At 39.0% G+C, this 22,739-nt stretch overlaps 1 protein-coding gene across 1 annotated transcript; it reads left to right on the forward strand.

Moving 5' to 3' along the window:
• Window positions 1-625: 625 nt before the first annotated feature.
• LOC311082433 (uncharacterized protein) lies at window positions 626-1,778 on the forward strand (the record flags this gene model as incomplete). The annotated part of the gene is made up of 4 exons (XM_084113266.1): window positions 626-818; window positions 1,208-1,519; window positions 1,617-1,703; window positions 1,750-1,778. Exons 1-4 carry the CDS (start codon window positions 758-760, stop codon window positions 1,776-1,778), a joined length of 489 nt encoding a protein of 162 aa, XP_083969392.1. The 5' UTR covers window positions 626-757.
• Window positions 1,779-22,739: the final 20,961 nt, after the last annotated feature.

Genomic DNA, 22,739 nt, shown 5'->3' on the forward strand with positions numbered 1-22,739 from the left:
ACATTTCGGTAAGTTGTACTGTATCTTTCAACACACCTATTGTTCATTCGTGTTTATTTGCTATTAACTAGTAGTGAAGAGTAAGAGATGATCGGTTCAGGCGATACAGAGATCTGTCACGTCACATTTACAAGCACCAAAACCGTATTTATTGTTGAATTTCGTGATAAAATGGACAGAATCTGAGAGCTGAGAGTGTGTTTCATATCAATAGTAGCCTTGTCTGTCGGTGTCAGTCCTCTTTGCTTCATGATTTCCCTCTGCGTGAGAAACTGGATGTGTGTCGTGAGAGCGAGTGAAAAGTGTCGATTGCCTGATTCTCAGCATTGGCAGCCCTGCATGAAGTCAAATTAATTTCCATAACACACCACTGAGGATTTGTTCTGCATGATATCAGCATTGACCAGCAGGTGTCGCTGTGTGCATTCCAAACCTGGAGAAATCAACCACTTTTACACACATCAGGCTGGAAAGCTTTAAAGCTTCATGAAGCTTCATCTCACCATCACTACCTTCAGGTTCACTCAGCTCAACAGTTATACGCTATATTAGCAATAATGATTATTTTGGGAGACATGGATGAGCTTTGATTGGTGGTTCCCATCATGCACTGCAACATTAGGCTTTATGTTTATTTCCCCAGTGATGGTTGGTTGGTCAGATGAGAGGAAGTTAATAACCACAGGAGGAGCTGATGATGTTTAAAGGAGGAGCTGTAACTATATATAATGCAGAGGAAGACTGACAGAAACAGAAAATGGCTGATAAGTGTGATCTGTGTCTGCTGGGACTGATCATTCTCTCTTCACTTCTCACAGGTAAAGAAATCTGTATTTTCTCTAAAGACATTTAGTGGAATTAGTCTGGAAAGAGTTCATTTGAACATGCTCAGTTTATTCTTGCACACATTCACGTTGTGATCTCAGAGTTGTGTATTGATACACACAGATCATACTGTATTATTCCTGGTACTGGACATAGTGTCACTCAAACATCTGATGATGAAGAATTATCTTCATATTAAGAGTGTGTCAGTGATTTGAACAGCTCTCTGATAAAGACTAATAGTTTATTCTGGAGAGTGTGGTGTTTGCTTTAAGTCAGGAAAAATACTATCATTTAAAACTTCTGCTTTTTATGCTGGTGTGTTTTATGGTTCATTTATTAATATATATCATAATGATCACTGAGATATACTGTGTTTCAGGAACCAGTGGAGATGATCATGTGTTCATCAGTTCTGGTGAAAATGTCTCTCTGTCCTGTAATAATGCTCTTTCTGACTGCAACTCAACTACATGGATCTACTATAAGAGCTTCAGTCATCCAGAAGTTAAACTGATTACTGGAGGGATAAAGAATAAAGACACAGAGAGACATGAGAGACTGAGTCTGGAGTCTGACTGCTCTCTGAACATCACGAACGTCACAGTAGAAGATTATGGAGCATACAGATGCAGACAATCTGTCAATGGAGAACAAAGACCTGCTGCTGATGTTTTTCTGCATGTTCTTCATGGTAAGTTTATGATTATGTGGTCAATTTAAAAAGGGCAGATTCTCCCTTTAAACTCAGATGATGATTGAAGAGTCTGTGATTTGTGTCTTGTGTTCAGTTTCAGTGTCTTCATCATCATCTTCATCATCATCATCTTCATCTTCACAGACTGAGATCAGTCCAGGCCGCTCTGTGACTCTCTCCTGTCGGTTGTATTCATATGCTGGATCATCCTGTGATTATTGGGTCAGTTCTGATGGACTTAAGCTGTTGTGGGTGAATCAGACTGGTGTTGATCTGAACACAGACTCCAGATATCAGATATTCTCATCAGCAGATCCAGATCTCTGTATCATCCTCACTCTGACTACAACACTCCTGAATGAAGATGACAACAGAGAGTGGAGATGTCAGCTTACTCTCAGAGATCAACTCAAGACCTCAGTCAGATACACTGTCAAGTATTCAGGTGAGAAAACACTCTTTTCTGACAGATTTGTGAAAACTTCCACAGATTGGCTCTACTCTTTCTGATGGCTTCATACGTTTTGGAGTTGTAAAATATTAGTGGTCAAAGTCATAAACTGCATAACAATCCTTATAATTCCCAGTATTGGCCTCCTACATGGGTCATACATGATATATTGCATAAATCAGACGAGTGTATTAAAGCCTAGTATGACCCATGTAGGAGGTCGGCTTTAGGAATTATAAGGCTTATGTCCTTCATTCAAGCTGAAGGTTTATTTGCAGAAGCTCAACTGTGTTTCACTCTCATATAAACCAGGAATAGATTATACAGTAACACAGTAATACAGTTATACAGTAATACAGTACAGTCTCTTCTCAACTACTGCCACTGTAAACTGTGATGATGAACACAAACTGCAGGTCATGATCGATATGAACATATGATGTTAATGTCCTACAGGTGATGCGTCTGAACATTCATCTTCTGCAGCTCCAGTCGCTTCACCAACACTGATTCCAGTCAGAAGCTCAAACTCTGAGAAGAAATCAAGCCGAACTACAGCAGCAGATCCTACCATGGAATATCTATGTATTGGCGGCATCTAGTACAACGTTTCATGCAGTAACACATTTATACAGTTATACAGTAATCCATTCTCCTCCTGACAGCTTGAGAGTGAAGTAAGAAGATAATAGATGACAGACTCGTGCACATATTCATCATTTCTGTGATGTGAAGCTCAAGTATTATGTGATGATGATGCTAAATAGTATTAGTGACACCATAAAGTTTAGCATTTTTTTGTGTGCAAATCAATTGATCAAGTTTAGATTAAAATGTTGTTGTTTTTTACATATAAAAGGCCAGATTTATTTTCATTTATATGGATTTTATGGATATATTTTCCTACAGTGTTGAAAGTCATTCTCTTGCGCTTCATATGTAAACTGCTTTAAATATAATATTAATACAGTAATGGACAGACTCAGACTGTATAATCTCTCTCTGTTCTGTGTGATGGAGCTGATTTGAGGATTCTTGGATCTTGTCTGTTCATTCCTGGTTTTAGCATCTTGTTTCATTTTGAATGATTGCTATAATTTTCTTAATTAAACCTCTGCAGTTGTGTTTAATAAGTCTCCTTTCCTGAGATGTTTGTTAGGAATATCTGACCCTGCCTGTGAAAACCCAGCTAAAGTCATTTTTTTGTGATTCAATGTTTTCTACATAAAATCATCCTACACGATGTAAAGAACATTCTGTGAAAATATAACCTTGATATCTTTAATATTGACTGAGTAAGGCCATGTCAAAGATTTGCTCAAATTCGGGCTCAGAAAATCATATTTTTGAGAAATTCCAATTTAAAAATAGGTTATTGGTTAAAACTGCAACACATTTGATCAATAGTTATCCTGCACATGTGCCATATAACACATTAAAGCTGAGATTCTCCCCTTTTCAGGGACGGACTGACAATCTGTGCGTTCTGGAAAAGTCCAGGCCGTCCAACTGAGGGCCGTCGGCACAAAAAAAAAAAAAAAAAACAAGTCTAATAAAGCAATATGAACAGCCAACAGCAGGGCCACTTATATGCTACGTGTAAAAAACAACAACTGAGGAAGAAGAGTCAGCCTATAGCCACTGACAGAAAGTTAAGGCCGCACTTTTAAATTTGCTTACATTATATTTGAATAGCAGTGGTCTCCAGCGTGGTGCCTGTGAGTGTCCCGCTAAACACATTATATAAATAGCCCCAACTTGTCGTCGGGGTTGCAGACTTTGAATGGTATAATTTTGCGCCCTTTTCAACTAAATGTTTCAATTTGAACTTTTGCCTCTACAAAATTACCCAACTCTCTTTGATTATAGGCCTACGCTGTCATTTGCGTTGCGTATGAGAAACATCAAATGGCAAACGCTCAAAAAGCGGAACAAAAGTTGTTTGATCTGAGCAGCGCATTATCAGCTCGGCCCAAAAAACAGCGATCGCGGCCAAAGCAGCTGTGCGGGCTGACCTCGATCACGTGAACATTATTACACAGAGCTGCGCGATCCACTGAGAAGCATTTAAATTCAGCGCAGAATTCTCTATCTCTATTATAAACCCACAAATGACGTTTTATTAACAAGGTTCGGGAGGAGCACGTTCAGATAATTAACACAAGTGGAGAGCACTCAGCAATCAATGGTAAGAGGTGTATATATACGCAGCAGTCTCACCTCATTTCATTGACAGTTTTTGCAGCATCCCTCCACCACCCCTTCTCCACGCTTCTAGTCCTAAACACTTACATACGGGGGGAGTACTCTGGGTTTGGGCCGAACTCCGGACAGCACGCCAAATACGCATTAAACTTTACCCCTTCAAAATTATATGTAAGTGTGAACTCGTGAAATGACTATGTGATTTAAGCTTGTAAAAAGCCAGATGAAACAGCGCTGATATTCTCAACATATTGACGGAAAAAAAAAACGAAAAAAAAAAACAGGCGAAACATACATTGTTCCGAGAACAAACCAGCTAGAATACATATCACACACCAAAACTTATGAATTAACTTTAGTAAAACAAACTTTTTTGGCAGAAATGTGCCTGTATTCGTATTTAAAATGCTGTTATTTTAATATAGTAATGTATAAATGTATTAAATGTAGGCCTAATGCAGTAATGTTTTGTTTAGAAGTTATGCCAGTTTATTTTTATTTTTCATTTATATTTATGATAAATGTTTGAGCTACTGTTTTTGATAACACATACAATAGGTTTATAGAAAATCAACAAAAAAAAATCTATAAATATTTTCATAATTTTTCAGGAATTGTTTTTTTTTAAACGCTTGTAAGTCTGAACCAGAATATCAAGATATTTTATTATTTCCCATATGATGGTGGAAAGTAAAAAAGCTTCACCATGTTATGTATAATAAATATTGGAGTATAACAAATAAAAATTCCTTCTAGATTACTTTATCCCTTGAGGTAGCCCTTGCACACAAAAAGGTTGGACCCTGGTATATAGTAACTATGTTTTATAATTACAAGTTTGTGTAATTTGGGGTTTCTGTAGCCAGTGACATTTCATTATTTGTTTTTAATGGCATTGTACATTTTTTGTTTTTATTTGAAGGCTGAGGCTTCATTAATAAACACCTCAATTATCATCATTGGTTTGAGATGTTACTTGCTGTGAATACCTTGTCTGATGGGCTACAGTATTGTGGCATAGTATCAGGACATCCTGGCTAGTGTCTGTCGCACAGGGGCGAATGGCCGGATGATGGGCCTATTTGGGAGAAAGTCCAGGGCTGTTTTTTAGCCCCAGTCCGTCCCTGCCCCTTTTTAGTGATATATGACACATCGGTGGAAAAATTCTTAAAGTTTTGTAAAACAGGTCTATTTATAATGATGTGCATGTCCAAAAAGCTAAAAGCATAAAAACATTGAAACGAATGGGGGAGCCACAAGAGCTTGATCGTAGCAACAATGACCATGTCAATTCAGTGGAATGATTTGTATAACTTTATTAGTAGGCTAAAATGTAATATCAGTGAAAAAAATGTCAATAATATATAAATTAAATAACATAACATTGCTCATTCGCTGAAATGATCACTCTCTTACTGGCCCACGGTGTAACATTCAATAAATCTGGAGTAAATAAATAAATAAATAAAATTTCAAGGGATATTTTACCCAAAAACTACAATTCTGTCATCATTTACTCATTCTGATGTTGTTCCAAACCTGTATGAGTTTCTTTCTTCTGCTGAACACAAAATAAGATATCTTATAGCTGCAGCTTTCCGTTCCTGCTCATACTTCGGTGTCGCCGTGTCAGATGTCAAAACAACGCATTACCATCCAGCAAATAACACGTAGCAGGCCAAAAATGCCCTAAAAATAAGTTTAATAGTATTGGCAGAATACTGAGCTACAAAACAAATAAGCAGTGCTTAAAATATTGGTTATGACAAGAAAAAATCACCACAGACATCTAAACCCGGCTGACATCTCTCTCTCTTGTTTTTTTTTTCCGTTGTGTTGACCTGATTACCGCTCGCAGATTGATATTAAAGTCTGTTTTTACTCTTTCTAATAGAAAAGACACAGAAACGAAGTTCCTGAACCGAATGATATAAGAATCAGCAGTGTTGTTGCACGAAATAAACCCAGAGACGATTGAAATCAATGTTGAGGAAGCCCACGTACGTTTTTTTTTTTTTTTTTCACAAAAGTATAACATAGTGTCAATAAAATCCTTAATTTCAGTATTTATCATGTTATAAATGAAAATGTAAGTATTGTATCTCAAAACCATTGGTATAATCTATCATTTACAGCAATAAACACACATTTTTGTCATTTTTATGGCTATGACTACTTTGACACTCGTTAACTCATAATTCGATTCTGCGACTTTAGCCGGGGTTTCACAGGCGGGGTCACAACGGTCCCTAAGTCTCCTTTCCTGAGATGTTTGTTATGAATATGTTAATTCCCCTTCATGAGCTGGTAATGTATCTGTAAGTCCACTGAAGCGAGTTGTAGTTGAGAAGCCGCTTCAATAACCGAGAGCTAGATATTGGGTCTTAAACACCTCACTACACCCTGAAGGACCCACTGAGAGGTCAGACTTGAAGCACTGTTCCTGAGATGCTCTTCTTGGTGGTTAACTGTAAGCAGCAGACAGATCCAGCAAGAGGAGAACTGAGGATTCGGAGGCTCCTCTTGCCAGTCTCAGAGCTTCAATAACCGAGATCAGGGCCGTCTCAGTTTAGTGGCGCTTCTGAAGCCAGACTGGTTGTTGTCCAGGAGGATGTTCTGTGTGAGAAATGTAGATAGTTGGTCGAAAACGACTCGTTCAAGTGTTTTAGCAAAGTGGTCCAGAAGTTCAGGGAGGCGGAAGTTAAATCAGTGGTGCTTGAGAAATACATCCCAGATCTTCCAGAGCATTTGTAGTGTTGATAAAGGAGTCTGGATCTGATATATTTCTCAAGGCTGGAGAGAGTAAAGCAGAACGTTATAATCCATGTGTAGAAACTCCCTGAAGACAGTTAATATCTGCTTTACAGACGCTCATGTGCAAATGCAGGTTTATTTTACCAAGCTGATGCTAATAATTACTTTACAATACTTTTAAAAACTGTTTTATAATTCAGGAAACTGCTAAAATAAGGAAGGGAGACTAACAGTAATGCTCTCGTGTGCAAAAGAATATCTTATAAACTGTGTTCAGAGCAGATGTGTGTTGAGATAGTGCGGTTCACAATACGCATGTAAAGCAGCACTTCACTGTGGCATCGTGTCTCTATACAGCAACTCTAGCAGGATTTAATCACTCAGTTGATCAGGACAGAGGAAGTTAATAACCACAGGAGGAGCTGATGATGATTAAAGGAGGAGCTGTAACTATATGTGGCCTGGTATGTGAGTTAGTGACAACACTGGACACAGGATGAAAAATCTATACTTGAAACTGTGCAGCGTTAATTATGCAAAATTTGGGAAATTAGAGTAGAAAAGCTTGTGTACAGTGATTGTAATCATTAAAGTTTGTTTCTCACATCAAAATGAGTCTTTCTATCTCTCTTGTTCTCAGTCACAACATTATACAAATCAAATACAAAAACTGGCTAACATAGACAACGGTAGCAGCCTCTCATTCTAGACAAATAATGATAACATTTATCAGCACAGAAGACCAAATAAAGCTGCTTATGTTACAGGAAAAATACAGGGAAATGAAATTATTTACAAAACAGAAACCGCATGACACACACACACACACACACACACACATCAAGAATCAGTGTACGAGTCTCAACAACAGCGACAATCAACAAAATATTCAGATAAACAAATCATTTTGGACCGTCACAAAACAAGCTACTAAACAAATCACAAGAACTACAGCAACAAATGAAAATCATTTGAGACATTGCATCTGCATAATTTATTCATGCCGCAATGCATGCTGGGAGTGGTTGCCATCAAATCATTCACAGACATAATCATAATCTGTTTAAATTAAACATTGCCCTTACCTTTCAGATTAGGGATGTCGGATGTCGATTCAGGGTCCTCGGCGGAGCACACACACACACCCGCGCACAGACACACACGCGCACACACACGGCGGAGCCTCGAACCAGATCAATCTGGAGTTCGAATGCACTGGGCGATCGCTAGCATTAATATTTCATTACTAAATTCATGAAATAATAATAGTAGGGTGACCATATTTTAGTTTTCAGAAAACGGGACGGGGGCGTGGCCTGGGAGGCGTGGTTAAGGGGTTGGGGGCGTGGTTGGGGTAAATGCATAAAAAAAAACTTGACAAATGCATTCACAACCTTGCAACTATGTTATTGTACTTTAATACATAAAGTAATACATCCTTTCCATTCAATGTTTGGACCACAACAATAGAATAGGCCTACTATTAAAAAAAAAGTTTAGCTTAACACCTTTTACATGACACTATTTCTTTTCATGGCCATAGGTTAAAAAACTACCACTAAAATAAAAAATCTACTACACTATTTCAGTAAAAAAAAAAAAATTCAATCCTCCTGATGTTCTCTTGTAGCCTATAATTTCTTTATGTGGGCTTCTAGATCGCTAGCACCTTTATTTGACACTGACACGTACGTGCCAGCTTTGCAGTTCAAGCATTCTGCTTTACACGGATCCCGACCGAAACGAAAACACGGTAATTTTCTCTGTAAATCATCTGTGAATTTACATTTGGGCTTTTTTTAACACTGTTAGCTACTTACATATAAACTGAAACGTCGACCGTCGAGTCCTGGTCGAGTCACGCTGATAAAATTGAAATTCTGTGTCTGTGAACTTAAAGTCCGCCTACTTTGATTTGATTGGTCATTTCAAATATTCTGACATTGACGAGCAGTGTGACAGACCAATGAGGCTGAGATGAACAGTAAACACACACACACACAGGCCTCTGTATTCTAACGTGCGCTCTGCTTGCCGCTGCGGATTGAGGAACGCGCTGATTATAACAAGACGGGGCGAAGCCGATGTCGGTTTCATATGTTTTGTGTGCAAAGGCAAGCATGTATTTAAAGTACACACTTAATGGCCCAATGAAAAATAATGAAAACCAGGACATTTTCACCACTTTACAAAAAACAGACAGGACAGCCAGGACAGGACGTGAAAACAGGACATGTCCTGGGAAAACAGGACGGTTGGTCACCCTAATAATAGGGAAAATTACTCTGAGACTTGTTTAACAAGTTTTACGAATCACCACAACATGACTTTGTTTTATTAAAAAGATTCAGAATAATAAACACATGAGAGTCTTCACCCGAGTTGTGGACCCGAAAAACCCCTCACAAAAACCCTCTTTTTTGGGCCGCCTTCTATCTATGGGCTGTCATCTTAGTACAGTTAATTCCCTTATAAGGTAATGCTTGGGACTTTCATTAACATAAGCTTGTGAAAGCACATATTCAGATCATCTACAGATCGTATCACCCTTGTCTTATGCAGCACACACACCAAAAGCTCTATATGGAAAGTTCCCCTGTTCCAGCCCCTTTGACCTCTCTTCGGCTTCACACCTTTTCTATCTGTGAAGCAAGAGATGCTCCAAGTTCTCTTCAAAAACACATGTGGTTTTAACACCCTTAAACATGTCATGTAACTATAGCTACACACACACACTCTCTTCCTATGACCCTTAAAGGGATAGTTCACCCAAAAATGAAAATTCTGTCATCATTTACTCTCCCTCAAGTTGTTCCAAACCTGTATGACTTCCTTTCTTCTGCTGAACACAAAAGATGATATTTTGAAGAAAGTCGGTAACCAAACGACTGATGGACCCCATTGACTTCCATAGTAGGAAAACAATATATACTATGTATGTCAGTGGGGACCAGCAACTGTTTAATTACCAACCTTCTTTAAAATATCATCTTTTGTGTTTAGCAGAAGAAAGGAAATCATACAGGTTTGGAACAACTTGAGGGAGAGTAAATGATGACAGAATTTTCATTTTTGGGTGAACTATCCCTTTAAGTTCGCAGACCAAGCTCAAACTAGGCTTTAGGTTGAGCTCGCCCTGCAAATTCAACACATTTTCATTTGAACATTTTATTACATTTCAACCATAAAACTGTATTAGTTGTGTGCAAAGCAGCTGGTATTTGTATCTGTATCTGTATTTGTATTTGTTGAAGGGGGAAAAGTATTTGTATTTGTAATCGAGTAAAATTCAAAATAGGCGTAAAAATCCATTTTTTTTGCATTACACTTCTAATTACCCAGCAAACACAGAACGTTGGCGCAACGTACCTGACCTTCTAACAACGTTTTAACAACATGGCCAAAAGGTTGCTATAACTACGTTGTGTGGTGAAGGTTGTTACAGCGTTGTCACAATGTTGACATTGAACCACCGTTCAGGGCCATTGCTTAAGGTTGTGCCTAGGGTGACTGGACAACCACTGGACTACATAATGTACTCGTCACTGCCCTGAAGCGCGAAAATCAGCCTTTTAAATCCCAACCACCTGTTGGGCTCATTGTGTGGTCTCGTTCTTCATCGAGCAAGGATACGTGAGTATTGCGTTTAGCCTACCTCAGCTATCAAACACAACCTACAACTTTAATTTCTAATGTGATTAATGTAGCCTCGCTTACACTGTTTAGTTTTTCATTCGATTTTTCCGCTATTTAGTCTCATTCGTTTCTTTGCTCCTCTATCGTCCGTCTTTCGGCTACTGTCTGCCATACAGACCCGGTTTTGTTCATTAAATGTTCTGATCTGCCTTTGCTTTTTATGTTTTATTTATTATACTTAAAATAAATTTGTATATTCGTTTTTTCTTTTTTTTTCACAAATGTATTACTTTTGGAAGTGCAAAATGATGCAGTTTTAATAAAGTTGAATTAACGAAACCTGTCATTTTTACTCTTCGAAGAGTTTGATCAAAGTGTACACTTGCAGGTGTTGATAGCCCCATTAAATAATAATATAGGTAAACAATAAACGATAAAAAGTATATAATTATCTAACAAAATGCTAAATGGGGGATATAGCAGCATATAAAAATATTGCCAGAACGTCGTCTCTCAGTTGCTGAATGTCGCGCAACAACGTTGCTACAGCCCTGTCGTGTCTTACAATTCTACATTGTTACAATGTTGCGAGCACGTAGACAGCGACGTTGCCATAGCAGAAATGCAACGCGCCAGAGACGTTGCCACAACGTAAATGTGTTTGCTGGGAATTTACGTTATAGTGTAAGTATTCTTTAATTATATCCATTATAATAATTATGGATATGCAATATTGGTTGATGTTTTTCCATAAATCCAGCAACGAACATGTAACAAGGAACGTCCTGAAAAGAAAATAACATAACAGCCATTACCTCATCCATGGTTAAACCATTAGCGTAGCCAGGAATCACAATGTAGGTGAGCCCAGAGAAAATCAGGTGGGCACAGCCTAAAATGCATCTGTTATCAAAATAGGCCAACACAACTACACCTGCATGAATACACCACAGTTTAAGTTTGTTTCTAGTCAAATTGACTTTTTCCTTACTACCAACAGAACTCCAGGGATCTCAGCCTCCCTTCTTTGGCGAGACTTTGAAAGCATACATTAGAAGTGAAATTATTTCATACAGCAGCTATGAGAACAAACAAAGGAAAAAAAATTAAAGGAATTGAGGTTACGAATCTCCCAGCTTGATAATATTTATGCTTCCTCCCCATCCCCTAACATATATAAGGATCATCTCTCTCTTCAGGCTGAGTTTGATGTTCTTTCTACTAAAGAGGTTGAGGAGCTCTTATTTAAGGCTAAATATTGTTATTATGAATCTGGGGATAAGGCGACCAAACTTTTGGCCCATCAGCTTCGACAGGCTTCCTCCTCTCAGCAGATTCCACAAATTCATACTCCTTCTGGCGTCACAACCGATCCTAAAACAATTAATGATCAGTTTAAACGGTTTTACTCCTCTCTATATACTTCTGAGGTTGGGTCTGATCTGTCAGCCCTGGATAGTTTTTTTGACTCACTGGAGTTGGTTAGGGTTGATGCTGATACTGCTGTGCAGTTAGAGGGCCCAATCACCATAGATGACCTTAAACGGGCAACATTTTCTATGCAGTCTGGAAAATGTCCAGGCCTGGACGGTTTTCCGACCGAGTTTTACAAAACCTTTTTTGACAAATTAGCACCAGTTTTGATAGAAATGTTCAATGAATCTCTTACTCTTTCTAAATTACCTCAGACTCTAAATCAGGCCTCCATATCATTACTCTTAAAAAAGAATAAGGACCCTCTGTCCTGCTCAAGTTACCATCCAATTAGTCTTTTATCTGTTGATGTAAAACTTCTGTCCAAATTATTAGCTCTGCGACTGGAATCAGTTTTGCCTTTGATAATCTCTCCTGATCAGACAGGTTTTGTCCAGAACAGACATGGGTTCTTTAATCTCAGACGACTTCTCAATGTTGTTTATAATCCTTCTACGTTAATGGGGCCGGAAGCCGTAATCTCATTAGACGCCGAGAAGGCTTTTGACAGAGTGGAGTGGAACTACCTTTTTTACGCTTTGGAGAAATTTGGTTTTGGTCAGGAGTTCATTTCTTGGATTAAGTTGCTCTATTCATCTCCTGTGGCTTCAGTCAGAACTAATGACACCCATTCAGATTATTTCCCTTTGCACCGCTCCACTCGTCAGGGCTGTCCTCTGAGTCCTCTTTTTTTTTGCTGTTGCTATTGAACCTCTGGCTATTGCGCTTCGTTCAGAGCCACGCATCACTGGAATAACAAGATATAGTCTTGAACAGAAGGTCTCCCTCTATGCCGATGACTTATTACTATATGTGTCCAATCTCTCTGTCTCAGTTCCAGCTGCCCTTGACATCCTTAGTTCATTTGGTCAGATTTCAAAATTGTTCCATTTGGCTTTAAATACCTTGGTATTCAGATTAGAGACCGATGTGAAGATTTGTTTGATTATAATTTTGCTCCTTTGTTATATCAGATACGGATGGACTTTCAACGGTGGTCACTGTTGCCTCTTTCCCTTGTGGCCAGGGTTAATTCGGTTAAGATGAATATTCTCCCCAAATTGTCTTATCTCTTCCAGTGCATACCTGTCTTTCTCCCTCAGTCTTTTTTTCACAAATTAGACAAATCAATCACCGAGTTTATATGGAGCAGGAAGGTCCCTCGTATGCGAAAGGAGCTGTTGCAGAGACCTAAGACCCTTGGGGGCTTGGCCCTTCCTAACTTGAGGTTTTATTACTGGGCTTCCATCCTTAGAGTAATTCAGCTTTGGATTTCTCTGGAGGGGGCACCAGTTCCTCCTACATGGTTGAGTATGGAGATGTTTTCTGTTAAACCTGCTTCGTTGACTGCTCTCATCCACGCTCCTCTCTTAGCTTTTCTCCCTCCCCTTTTTGCAATAATATTTTAGTTAAATCCACTTTTAAAATTTGGAAGCAATTTCAACGCTATTTTGGTCTACAGACCTTCTCTTTCCTAGCACCTTTATCAGCTAACCCTGTTTTTCATCCTTCCTTAATTGATGGGGCTTTTTCTTTGTGGTCTGACTATGGCATCAAGGCATTTAGGGACTTGTATATTGCTGGTACATTTGCATCCTCCCAGCAACTCTCCGAGAAATTCCATTTGCCTAGACAGCATTTTTTTAGATATCTTCAAGTTTGTAGTTTCATCCGCAATCTTAGCCCCAATTTCCCAAATCTCCCAGCGGTCTCTCTAATTGACTCCTTTTTAACCCCATTGCCTACCATTAAGGGTGCTATTTCACGTTTATACAATCTTATCTATTCTTTGCAGCTTACCCCGCAGCATTAAATTAAAACCCAATGGGAGGAGGATCTAGGGGAGGGGATCTCGGAGGAGCTGTGGGATGCCATTTTGCGTCGGGTTCACTCCTCATCTATTTGTGCTAGACATGGTCTGACCCAGTGCAAGATTCTACATCGTACCCATATCTATAATGATGTCGATCCCATGTGCATAAGATGTCATCAGGCTCCAGCTACCCATGTCCATATGTTTTGGTCTTGCCCTTCACTATTTAATTTTTGGACACAGATATTTAATTCTATTTCTGTTTGTACAGGGGTTCAATTTGATCCAACAGCATGTACCGCTTTGTTTGGGGTTTTACCTCCTACTTTGCAGCTTCCTAAATATAAAGCTGACTTTGTAGCCTTTGTCTCCTTATTGGCTAGACGTTTGATTTTATTGAGGTGGAAGTCTCCTGCGCCGCCTAATATATAAATAAATAAAAGTTTACCTCTTAGTAGCGTGTGTGTGTGTGTGTGTGCATGTGTGTGTGCGTGTAGCAGAGACTGCGTGCGTCAGAGAGAGCTTACACTGATATTGATGTTGGTCTCGGTTCGGGTCGGGTTCGGGCTGATAAATTGCAGACGTTGTCGGGCTGGGGCCGGGTTAGGGCTTGAGAAAACTATGCGAGTTGGATTGAGTTTGTGTGTGTGTGTGAGTGTTTGCCACATTGAGAATGGATCACCCCTTCATTTGTGTGTATGTATGATATGCATTGTTTTGGAACTATTGATTTTTTTTGACAAATGTATATTTTTTTTAAATGCTCTGAATTACAGTTTTTCCCATTCATTAGGGTTAGGATCACACCATTTCTGTCCACGAAGGCGAGATTAAGGAGTTTTTTTTCCACCCACTTAACAGTGTAGAATCAAGTCAATTTTTCTTGTGTGTGTTCAGGTGGCAAACTTAGGAAAAGTAGCCAAGTCTTGTACCGCTCAGATTAATTTTGCCCACATTTGTCCCTAATACGGTTTTAATTGGACATTTGAAATTTCAGTGAAACTTAAGGTGTGTGAAAACCCCGTACACGTCTATACACTTGAGATGCACAGAGATGATCAGATACAGGACATTTCTGATTACACACACTAGATGTGTTCAGAGATTTCCAGTATACCAGCAATTGCTGATGTTGTAATGTTTAAATCCTGGTAAGCATGAGGTCAAGAAAATTCTCAATTCTTATAGATTTATTAAAATCCTAAAGCAATCCAACAGTGCCAGATGTTACATAATGGTCAGCATGTACAACACACTTCAACTCTTACCCTACACTTTTTATAGGTGACAACATGTGGACTACAGCGCCATCTCCTGACTAATACACAAACACTACATTCCCCCATTACTTAAAGGATAATTCCGGTATTCAGCACTTTGAGTCTCTTTTCTGGTTTGTTTTGGATGAACTAGAGTGGTGGACACAGTACGATGGGTCGATGGGTCCTGTCTCGACTCTTTGACTCGTTTTGAATCGCCTTTGACCGCTTCAGAGTGGCTGTCTATGGGCATGCACGAACATGTCCTTAAAACAACCCTTAACGTTTGTTTTCAAAACTGTTCAACTCACCGAGTGGTTAGTGGTGTTCGTTGATGATTAAAAACAAATATATCGGCACAATGTATGATTTCAATCCGTGTTATTTGCTATAGTGGAACTATTTTTTCAGATACCTCACAACCACGTATAAACTTCCGCTCGATATTTGAGTCTGAAGCGCAGTAATATCAACGAGCAATGAGTCCTCCAACAGAAATCAATGGGATTTTACAAAATGCCAAATAAAACACGACAGAAACTGTATTTCGCTACGCTACTTGTTTTGGAACATCAACATCATTATATAAATATATAAATCATGAAGGTTGAAGATGGCACTGGTGTGTGTGGCTTGCCGTCTACCCATTGCATTACTTGTTATGTTTTTATTGACTTTGCTGCTTCTACGTTGTCACTCGTTGATCGCTTATGATCGGCAACAACTTTTAGATATTTATCATGCCATGCCAAAGCTTCTCGGAACTTATAACTCCTCTCATGATTCAATGAGAACTTCTAATTAGGAGATACGGCCACTTCCAGTTAAGAATTAGAGTGTCAATAACTCATTACCCCCACATAACAGAGACATCAGAGTAGACTCGTTGGAAAGGTGAGAACCAAGGAGGTTTCCAAGGAGTCTACTCTGATGTCTCTGTTATGTGTGGGTCATGAGATATTGACACTCTAACTCTATATTCTATAATTCTAATTCAGCCAGCTATCAATATCTCAATATTTTCAAACCACCCAAAACCACTCAAAACCAGGACCAGACCCCTCCAAAACCACTAAAACCTAACCCAAACCACCCAAAACCACTCAAAACCAGGACCAGACCCCCCCCAAAACCACTAAAACCTAACCCAAACCACCCAAAACCACTCAAAACCAGGACCAGACCCCTCCAAAACCACTAAAACCTAACCCAAACCACTCAAAACCAGGACCAGACCCCTCTAAAACCACTAAAACCTAACCCAAACCACTCAAAACCAGGACCAGACCCCTCCAAAACCACTAAAACCTAACCCAAACCACCAAAAACCACTCAAAACTAGGACCAGACCCTTCCAAAACCACTAAAACCTAACCCAAACCACCCAAAACCAGGACCAGACCCCTCCAAAACCACTAAAACCTAACCCAAACCACCCAAAACCAGGACCAGACCCCTCCAAAACCACTAAAACCTAGAATTTCAGGGTCCTACAACATTCCGTCTCCTTATGGATGTGTGACCCTTTTTTGTTTTTTTTTAAACACTAAAACGTGTATTAACCCACCTCTACTGTACTAAGCACACTCAACTGGACACGTTCCACTCATTTTCAAGTGATTTCAGTGGTCAATAAAAAATTAACATGAATTAAAAATATATAATGAAGTAAACTACTTATTATGATTTAATCAATGGAAAATCACAAATTATAATATTATAAAATAAAAGTAAATATTTCAAAAAATTCCAAATGTTATAAATGCATGAATGTTATATTTATATATATTTTATAATTATGTTATTTTCATAAGTGTTTGAAACACGTCTAATAAATAAATGTTGCTTGCCCACTAGAGGGAGACACAACATAAGGATGGAAACTATGAATGGCATTAATCACATTGATCTAGTTCATTTTTAGAACTTATGGTGTACTGACAGAATTGTTTTATACAATTAGTGTACATAGAATCTGTGAAATGCTTATGGATTATTAAATGTTATAACATATACACATATGTTATATTTATAAGTATTTATACCATATATGGTGCACTTATTATAAATGTTGTAAACACTGATTTATTTTTTCACACAGGTAAAGTAATAAACAGGTTTATTTGCAGAAGTATGTGATCGCAGCGATGGAAGCAGGAGAGTAACTGATGAATACAGTGTTCAGGATAGATGTCTGTTCTGAAATGGAGATCGAGGCAATGACTGAAGACGGATGAAGGAAGCAGATGACTAAAGACAAGTTGTTCAGGTAGGTATCGTGCAGGTAAGGAGTCAGGTAAGTGCATGCAGGTGAGGGCCAGAGAGGATGATGGGTAATGTAGTGAGGAGGTGGTGACTAGCTGGTGACCGTGACAAAGTGCACCATAAGTGAGTAAAAACCCTCACCATTTATCCGGGCTTGGGACCGGCACTGATATCGCACTACTTTCACATTTCACCATGTCAGCGGCTGGGTTAAAAAAATTTATTTTTTGGGGATTTTTTTTATTTTTTTATTTTTATGAACACGAGCCCATCATATTATCATTATATAAAAGTTTGGTAGTAAATTAAATATAAATAAATAAAATGTACAATTAAAATGTAACTTTAAAAATAAATATTTTTGTAAAAATGAAACATAAATACACATACTACTACTAAAATCATTTAAAAAAAATACAAAACTACAAAATATGGGCTAACTTTACATCTAAAAGAGTGAAGTGAACTTTTGAACAAAAAAAATGGACTGTGGCGTACTCGTCCAGCCACTCGAGATCTAACCCCTCCCCACGGCACGATTTACGACTCACCCCACAGTCAAATACTCCTGATCAACAATCTAAGATTGTGTATAGATCCAAAGGACTTGAACAAAGCAATCCAGCGAGAGCATTATAGACTTCCAACAAAATCAGATATAACTAGTTCAATGAGTGGAGCATGTTACTTTTCTAAATTGGATCCTCATCAGGGTTTTATCAGATAGTGCTAGATGAGGAAAGCGCAAAGCTATGCACCTATAACACGCCATTTGGACGGCATTGTTTCCTAAGGTTAGCGTTTGGCATCAGCTCAGCCCCAGAAGTATTCCCCAGAACCGTGCGGCAGCTTTCCGATGGGATCGAAGGAGTAGGAGTTGATGATGTAGTAGTATGGGGTCGCACTAAGGAAGAGCACGATGCAAGACTTCGCAGGGTCCTAAATCAAGCACAAAGAACAGGGTTAAAACTGAATAAAAAGAAGTGTCAGTTTGGTGTTAGAGAAATCACATACCTGGGAGAGAGACTGTCTGAAGAAGGGGTACAGCCGGACAGAGAAACAATCCAGGCAATTGAGGAAATGCCGGAACCAAGAGACAAGAAAGACCTGCAGAGAGCCTTAGGGTTAGTAAACTACCTGGGGAAATTTGTTCCAAATCTGTCAGCAAACACAAGGTCATTAAGAAGCCTGTGTGAATCAAACACTGAGTGGCAGTGGGAAAGGGAGCATGTTGAAGAGTGGTTGTGGTTGAAGAGCAGTTTGACTAAACCACTAGACTAGACCAGGATAAGCCACTAAAAGTCTCTACAGATGCATCGAAATCGGGTTTAGGAGCCGTTTTACTCCAGCAACATGACACCGAGTGGTATCCAGTCGCATATAGTGGCAGACACCCTGAGCAGGGCTAGCTTGAGTAATAACACAAGCACTACAGAAGAAGATGTGCAGATTCACGTGGACTCTATCAAAGCACAGATGCCAGTGTCAGCTGCAAAGTGGGCTGATATAGCCAATGAACCAATGAAAGATGAACATTTGAGGAGAGTGATAGAAATAATTCACATGCCGGGGGAAGGAGTGTTGGATAACCCATACCAACACTTTAAAGATGAACTGTCGGTGCTAGATGAAGTTCTGCTAAAAGGAACAAACATTGTCGTGCCTATGTCCATGAGAAAACAGATGTTGAAACTTGTGCATGAGGGACACTTGGGAATGGAGAAATGTAAGAGGTGGGCAAGAGAGCTACTGTATTGGCCGGGCATGCATAGAGACATAGTGACATTAGTGCAGCAATGTGAAGTATGCCAACGGCACAGATATCAGCAACCAAAAGAGCCCATGAAATCACACGACAAACCAGTGGAACCATGGAGAAAGGTTGGAATGGATTTATTTCAACTGAAAGATAAAGACTACTAGTTGCTCATGGACTATCATTCCAATTACCCAGAATTTGTGAGGCTGTCAAACACAACAGCAGAGCAAGTGGTTGTGCAAACAAAAGCCATATTTGCACGTCACGGTATTCCAATAACTGTATGTAAGGAATAATTGACGACAGGCCATTGAATTATTAGAAAAATAATGCACACCTGAGGTGGTAATTCGGTACAATTCGGACGCGAAGCGGAGTACAGTTCCGCTTATACTACAGTTACCACACCTCGAAACATTGTTCAGATTATGTATTTCAAGACGTTTGTAAAGTTTTTGTCATTAAAACGCTCTTGTATGTAGGACTAATTTCTTACGCATCTAATCCAATGCCTCCGTTGCTAATTCCAAAACGTCATTTTAGAGATAGTAACGGAGGTTTGAGCCACTGATAGCAGACTAATGCTGGGACACGACTAGCTGACACATTCTCTGACTGTTTTCATCGACTGCAGCAGATTTTAAACACTGACTTTGAACACAGACTGAACGCGCTGAACACGCGGTTGGGCATGATCAGTCATAAGTATCAAATTACATTCATAACCGGCCTTAAAGTGTGTCCTCGGCTTTATGCAGTTATTAGAGAGAGATGTTGCAATAATGAGACAGAAAGCATAATGCGTCAATATTATTTATTTATTCAATTCGTTTTAATTAATTCGGTCATTCTTTTTTTTTCTATTATTGACAGATGACAGTAGACTAGCCAAATAAATTAAACAAAAAGCCTTTTAACAAGTAAGGCCTATCAATAATTATTTATTTGTTATATTATCTGCAATAAAAATCCGTGCTGCAGGACTATCCATTTATTTAGCCTATATTCAGTTTAATTTTCTATTGATTATAGATAGGAATATACTTTATTTATTAAAATTAATCTGCATGTTTCCATTGATTGTGAAGCTAGACATTGAAAATTGCAGATCAAGCGCATGGGGCTAAATGTTTTTTCTTGTTATGAATTGTATCCTATTTTCCATTATTACCGTTAACTACGCGAAGTGATATGGAACTGTAATGCGGTCAAGACCTGCTGGAACTACTTTAGCTGTGCATTTCCCTGAAAATAATGCACACCTTAGAACGTTCGTCAACCAATCAGATTCAAGCATTCAACGGCCCTGTAGTATAAAATATAATAAACCATTTCATAAAACTCAAAACAATGAAACAGTTCAGTTTACTTAAAATATATCAGTTCTTGAAAGAAAAAGAAAGTGCTAAATACTCGTTAATTTGACTGAACTAATTAGTTTAATTTAAGTTTGTCGTACTCAAACCAATTAATTATTTTGAGCGTTAGGGTGTACAGTGAAGGTCTTCCTGGTATTGGATGTGATATCTATTCTTGTGTGTGTTGCACACTGGACACTGGGAGACAAACTCTTCAATCTGATTCTCTTTCTTTGCATTTTACAACTCCAAGGTGTGATTCGTGAATTCTCCTCAGCATTTCTTGTCTCAGTTTGTTTGGAACTCGTTTGGAAGTCCTGATGTGAAGCTTATTTCTTCTTTGAATGTCCAGTACGCTTGAATCAGTTTCAGAACATCACTTCTTTCCTTGGGCCATCCATCATCCATGGTCATTTTGCTCAGTAGTTGCATTTCTTGATCTGTAGCCGTTGTAGTGCGGAAAACACTTAGCTTTTCTTCAGACACAAGCAGATGTGTTGTCATCCAGCAAAGCTCTAGCTCTTGACCAAGCAAGCCTTCTGTATGCTCATTCAGATATGCACGACTTAGTGCATCAGCAATGTGCATCTCTTTACCTGGTTTGTAGGCTACCTTTAGGCTGTCTTTGATCATGTTCTTGTGTTGTCTCTCCCCATACTAGGATGTCATCAGTGACGTTGACCACACCTTCAAGACCTTCTAGCATCTGCCGACCGCACGCTGGAAGACTTCACTGGCTGAAGACACACCAAATGGTAAGCGAAGAAATCTGTACCTTCCCTATTGGCGTGTTGAACGTGCAAGAGTTTCGAACTCTCATCATCAAGTTTTATTTGCCAGAAGCCTTGATTTGCGTCTAGGACTGAGAACATCTTTGCTTTGGGCATGCTGGATACCACTTCTTCCACTGTCAGTAGAGGGTAATGCTCACGTTTAGCTCTTCAACTATCTTGTCTTTGAGTGCCACAGGAACCTTTCTTTGGTGGATGAATCACTGGTGAGACATTGGGGTCTGTTTTGACGTGATGCTCGATTGGTAAACAACCAAGGCCAGAAAACAGTTCGTCAAGTTTGAATATGTAATAGGTGATTTTTTCTTTGAGTTTCCAGTGACCTAAACACATTGTTGGGTATTACATTACATGCTGCCCCTGTGTCTAATTTAAATGTAACGTTCTTGTTGTTTATTTTCAGGCTTTCAGTCCATTCTGTGTTTCAGTGGTGCCTGTGTGCACATTTTTCATTGTTTGTGTTGTTTGCACATCAATGGTTCCAACAAAGAAATCATCTTGCTCATCACTTTGTTCACCTTGTTCTACAGTCTGTATTTTCCTGGTGGAGACTTGCATTCTGCACTGTCTCTGATTTCTCTGCCACGCCACTCGCAATGAGGCACAACTCGAATTTCTGAAGCCATACCTTCCAATTCTCCGCCAGATTTCCGTGAAGAGACAACACTGATGGTGGCTGCAGTAGCGACATCTTTTCAGTTGTGCTTTTCTTTTCTTCTTTTATTTTTTGATCCGTCTTCTGACACCATGTTATGTATGTTATATACTTAACCCTCTGGGGACCACAAACGCGCCCGCGCGTTTTGCTCGTTTTTTTTTTTTTAGCAATGAAAATAAACACTAAATGCTCTGTTAATTTTGATCTTTCATTTTCGTGTAATACATCAATCGATCCTGTTCAGTTTCTATTTTTTTTCTGTATACTCACAATAAAAATAAAGTGTTTTGCTTTTTGACAAATAAAGAAAAATTAACATGATGCGATTTCTGCCTTCTCTCTGTCAGTAAACTCCCATTTGAAACGCGTTCGAAAATGATCTATAACTCCGCGAAAATTCAGTCAAACAGGCAAACAGACCCACGGGCATAAAGCTTGAGATCGCATCTTTTAAATGAAGTCATTTATATAAAAAACAAATATTCTCAGCTTCTGTAATCTGTATAAAAAGAGAGCGACTCCTGTCGAGCTCATTACGACCTAATTCACAGTAATGTGACCACTCCCCGGAGAGCGCGTGCTATTCAAACGCAAATTCTGAGAACTATTTCATAGCTGTGAAACGCCCACATCAGCTGTAAACAAAGCGCGTTGCGACTCCTCGCGAGTGAGACATTATAGCCTACCTTATGGAGAAAATATTCCTCAGAACAGTGCTGATGAGGAGCAATATCTCCTGAAATGAGGAGCAGATTCCGCTGAGGAGTGAGGTAGGCTGTTTTCTTTTCTCACGTG

Source organism: Abramis brama (assembly GCF_963993115.1).
Source record: "Abramis brama genome assembly, chromosome: 1".
Lineage (NCBI taxonomy): Eukaryota > Metazoa > Chordata > Actinopteri > Cypriniformes > Leuciscidae > Abramis > Abramis brama.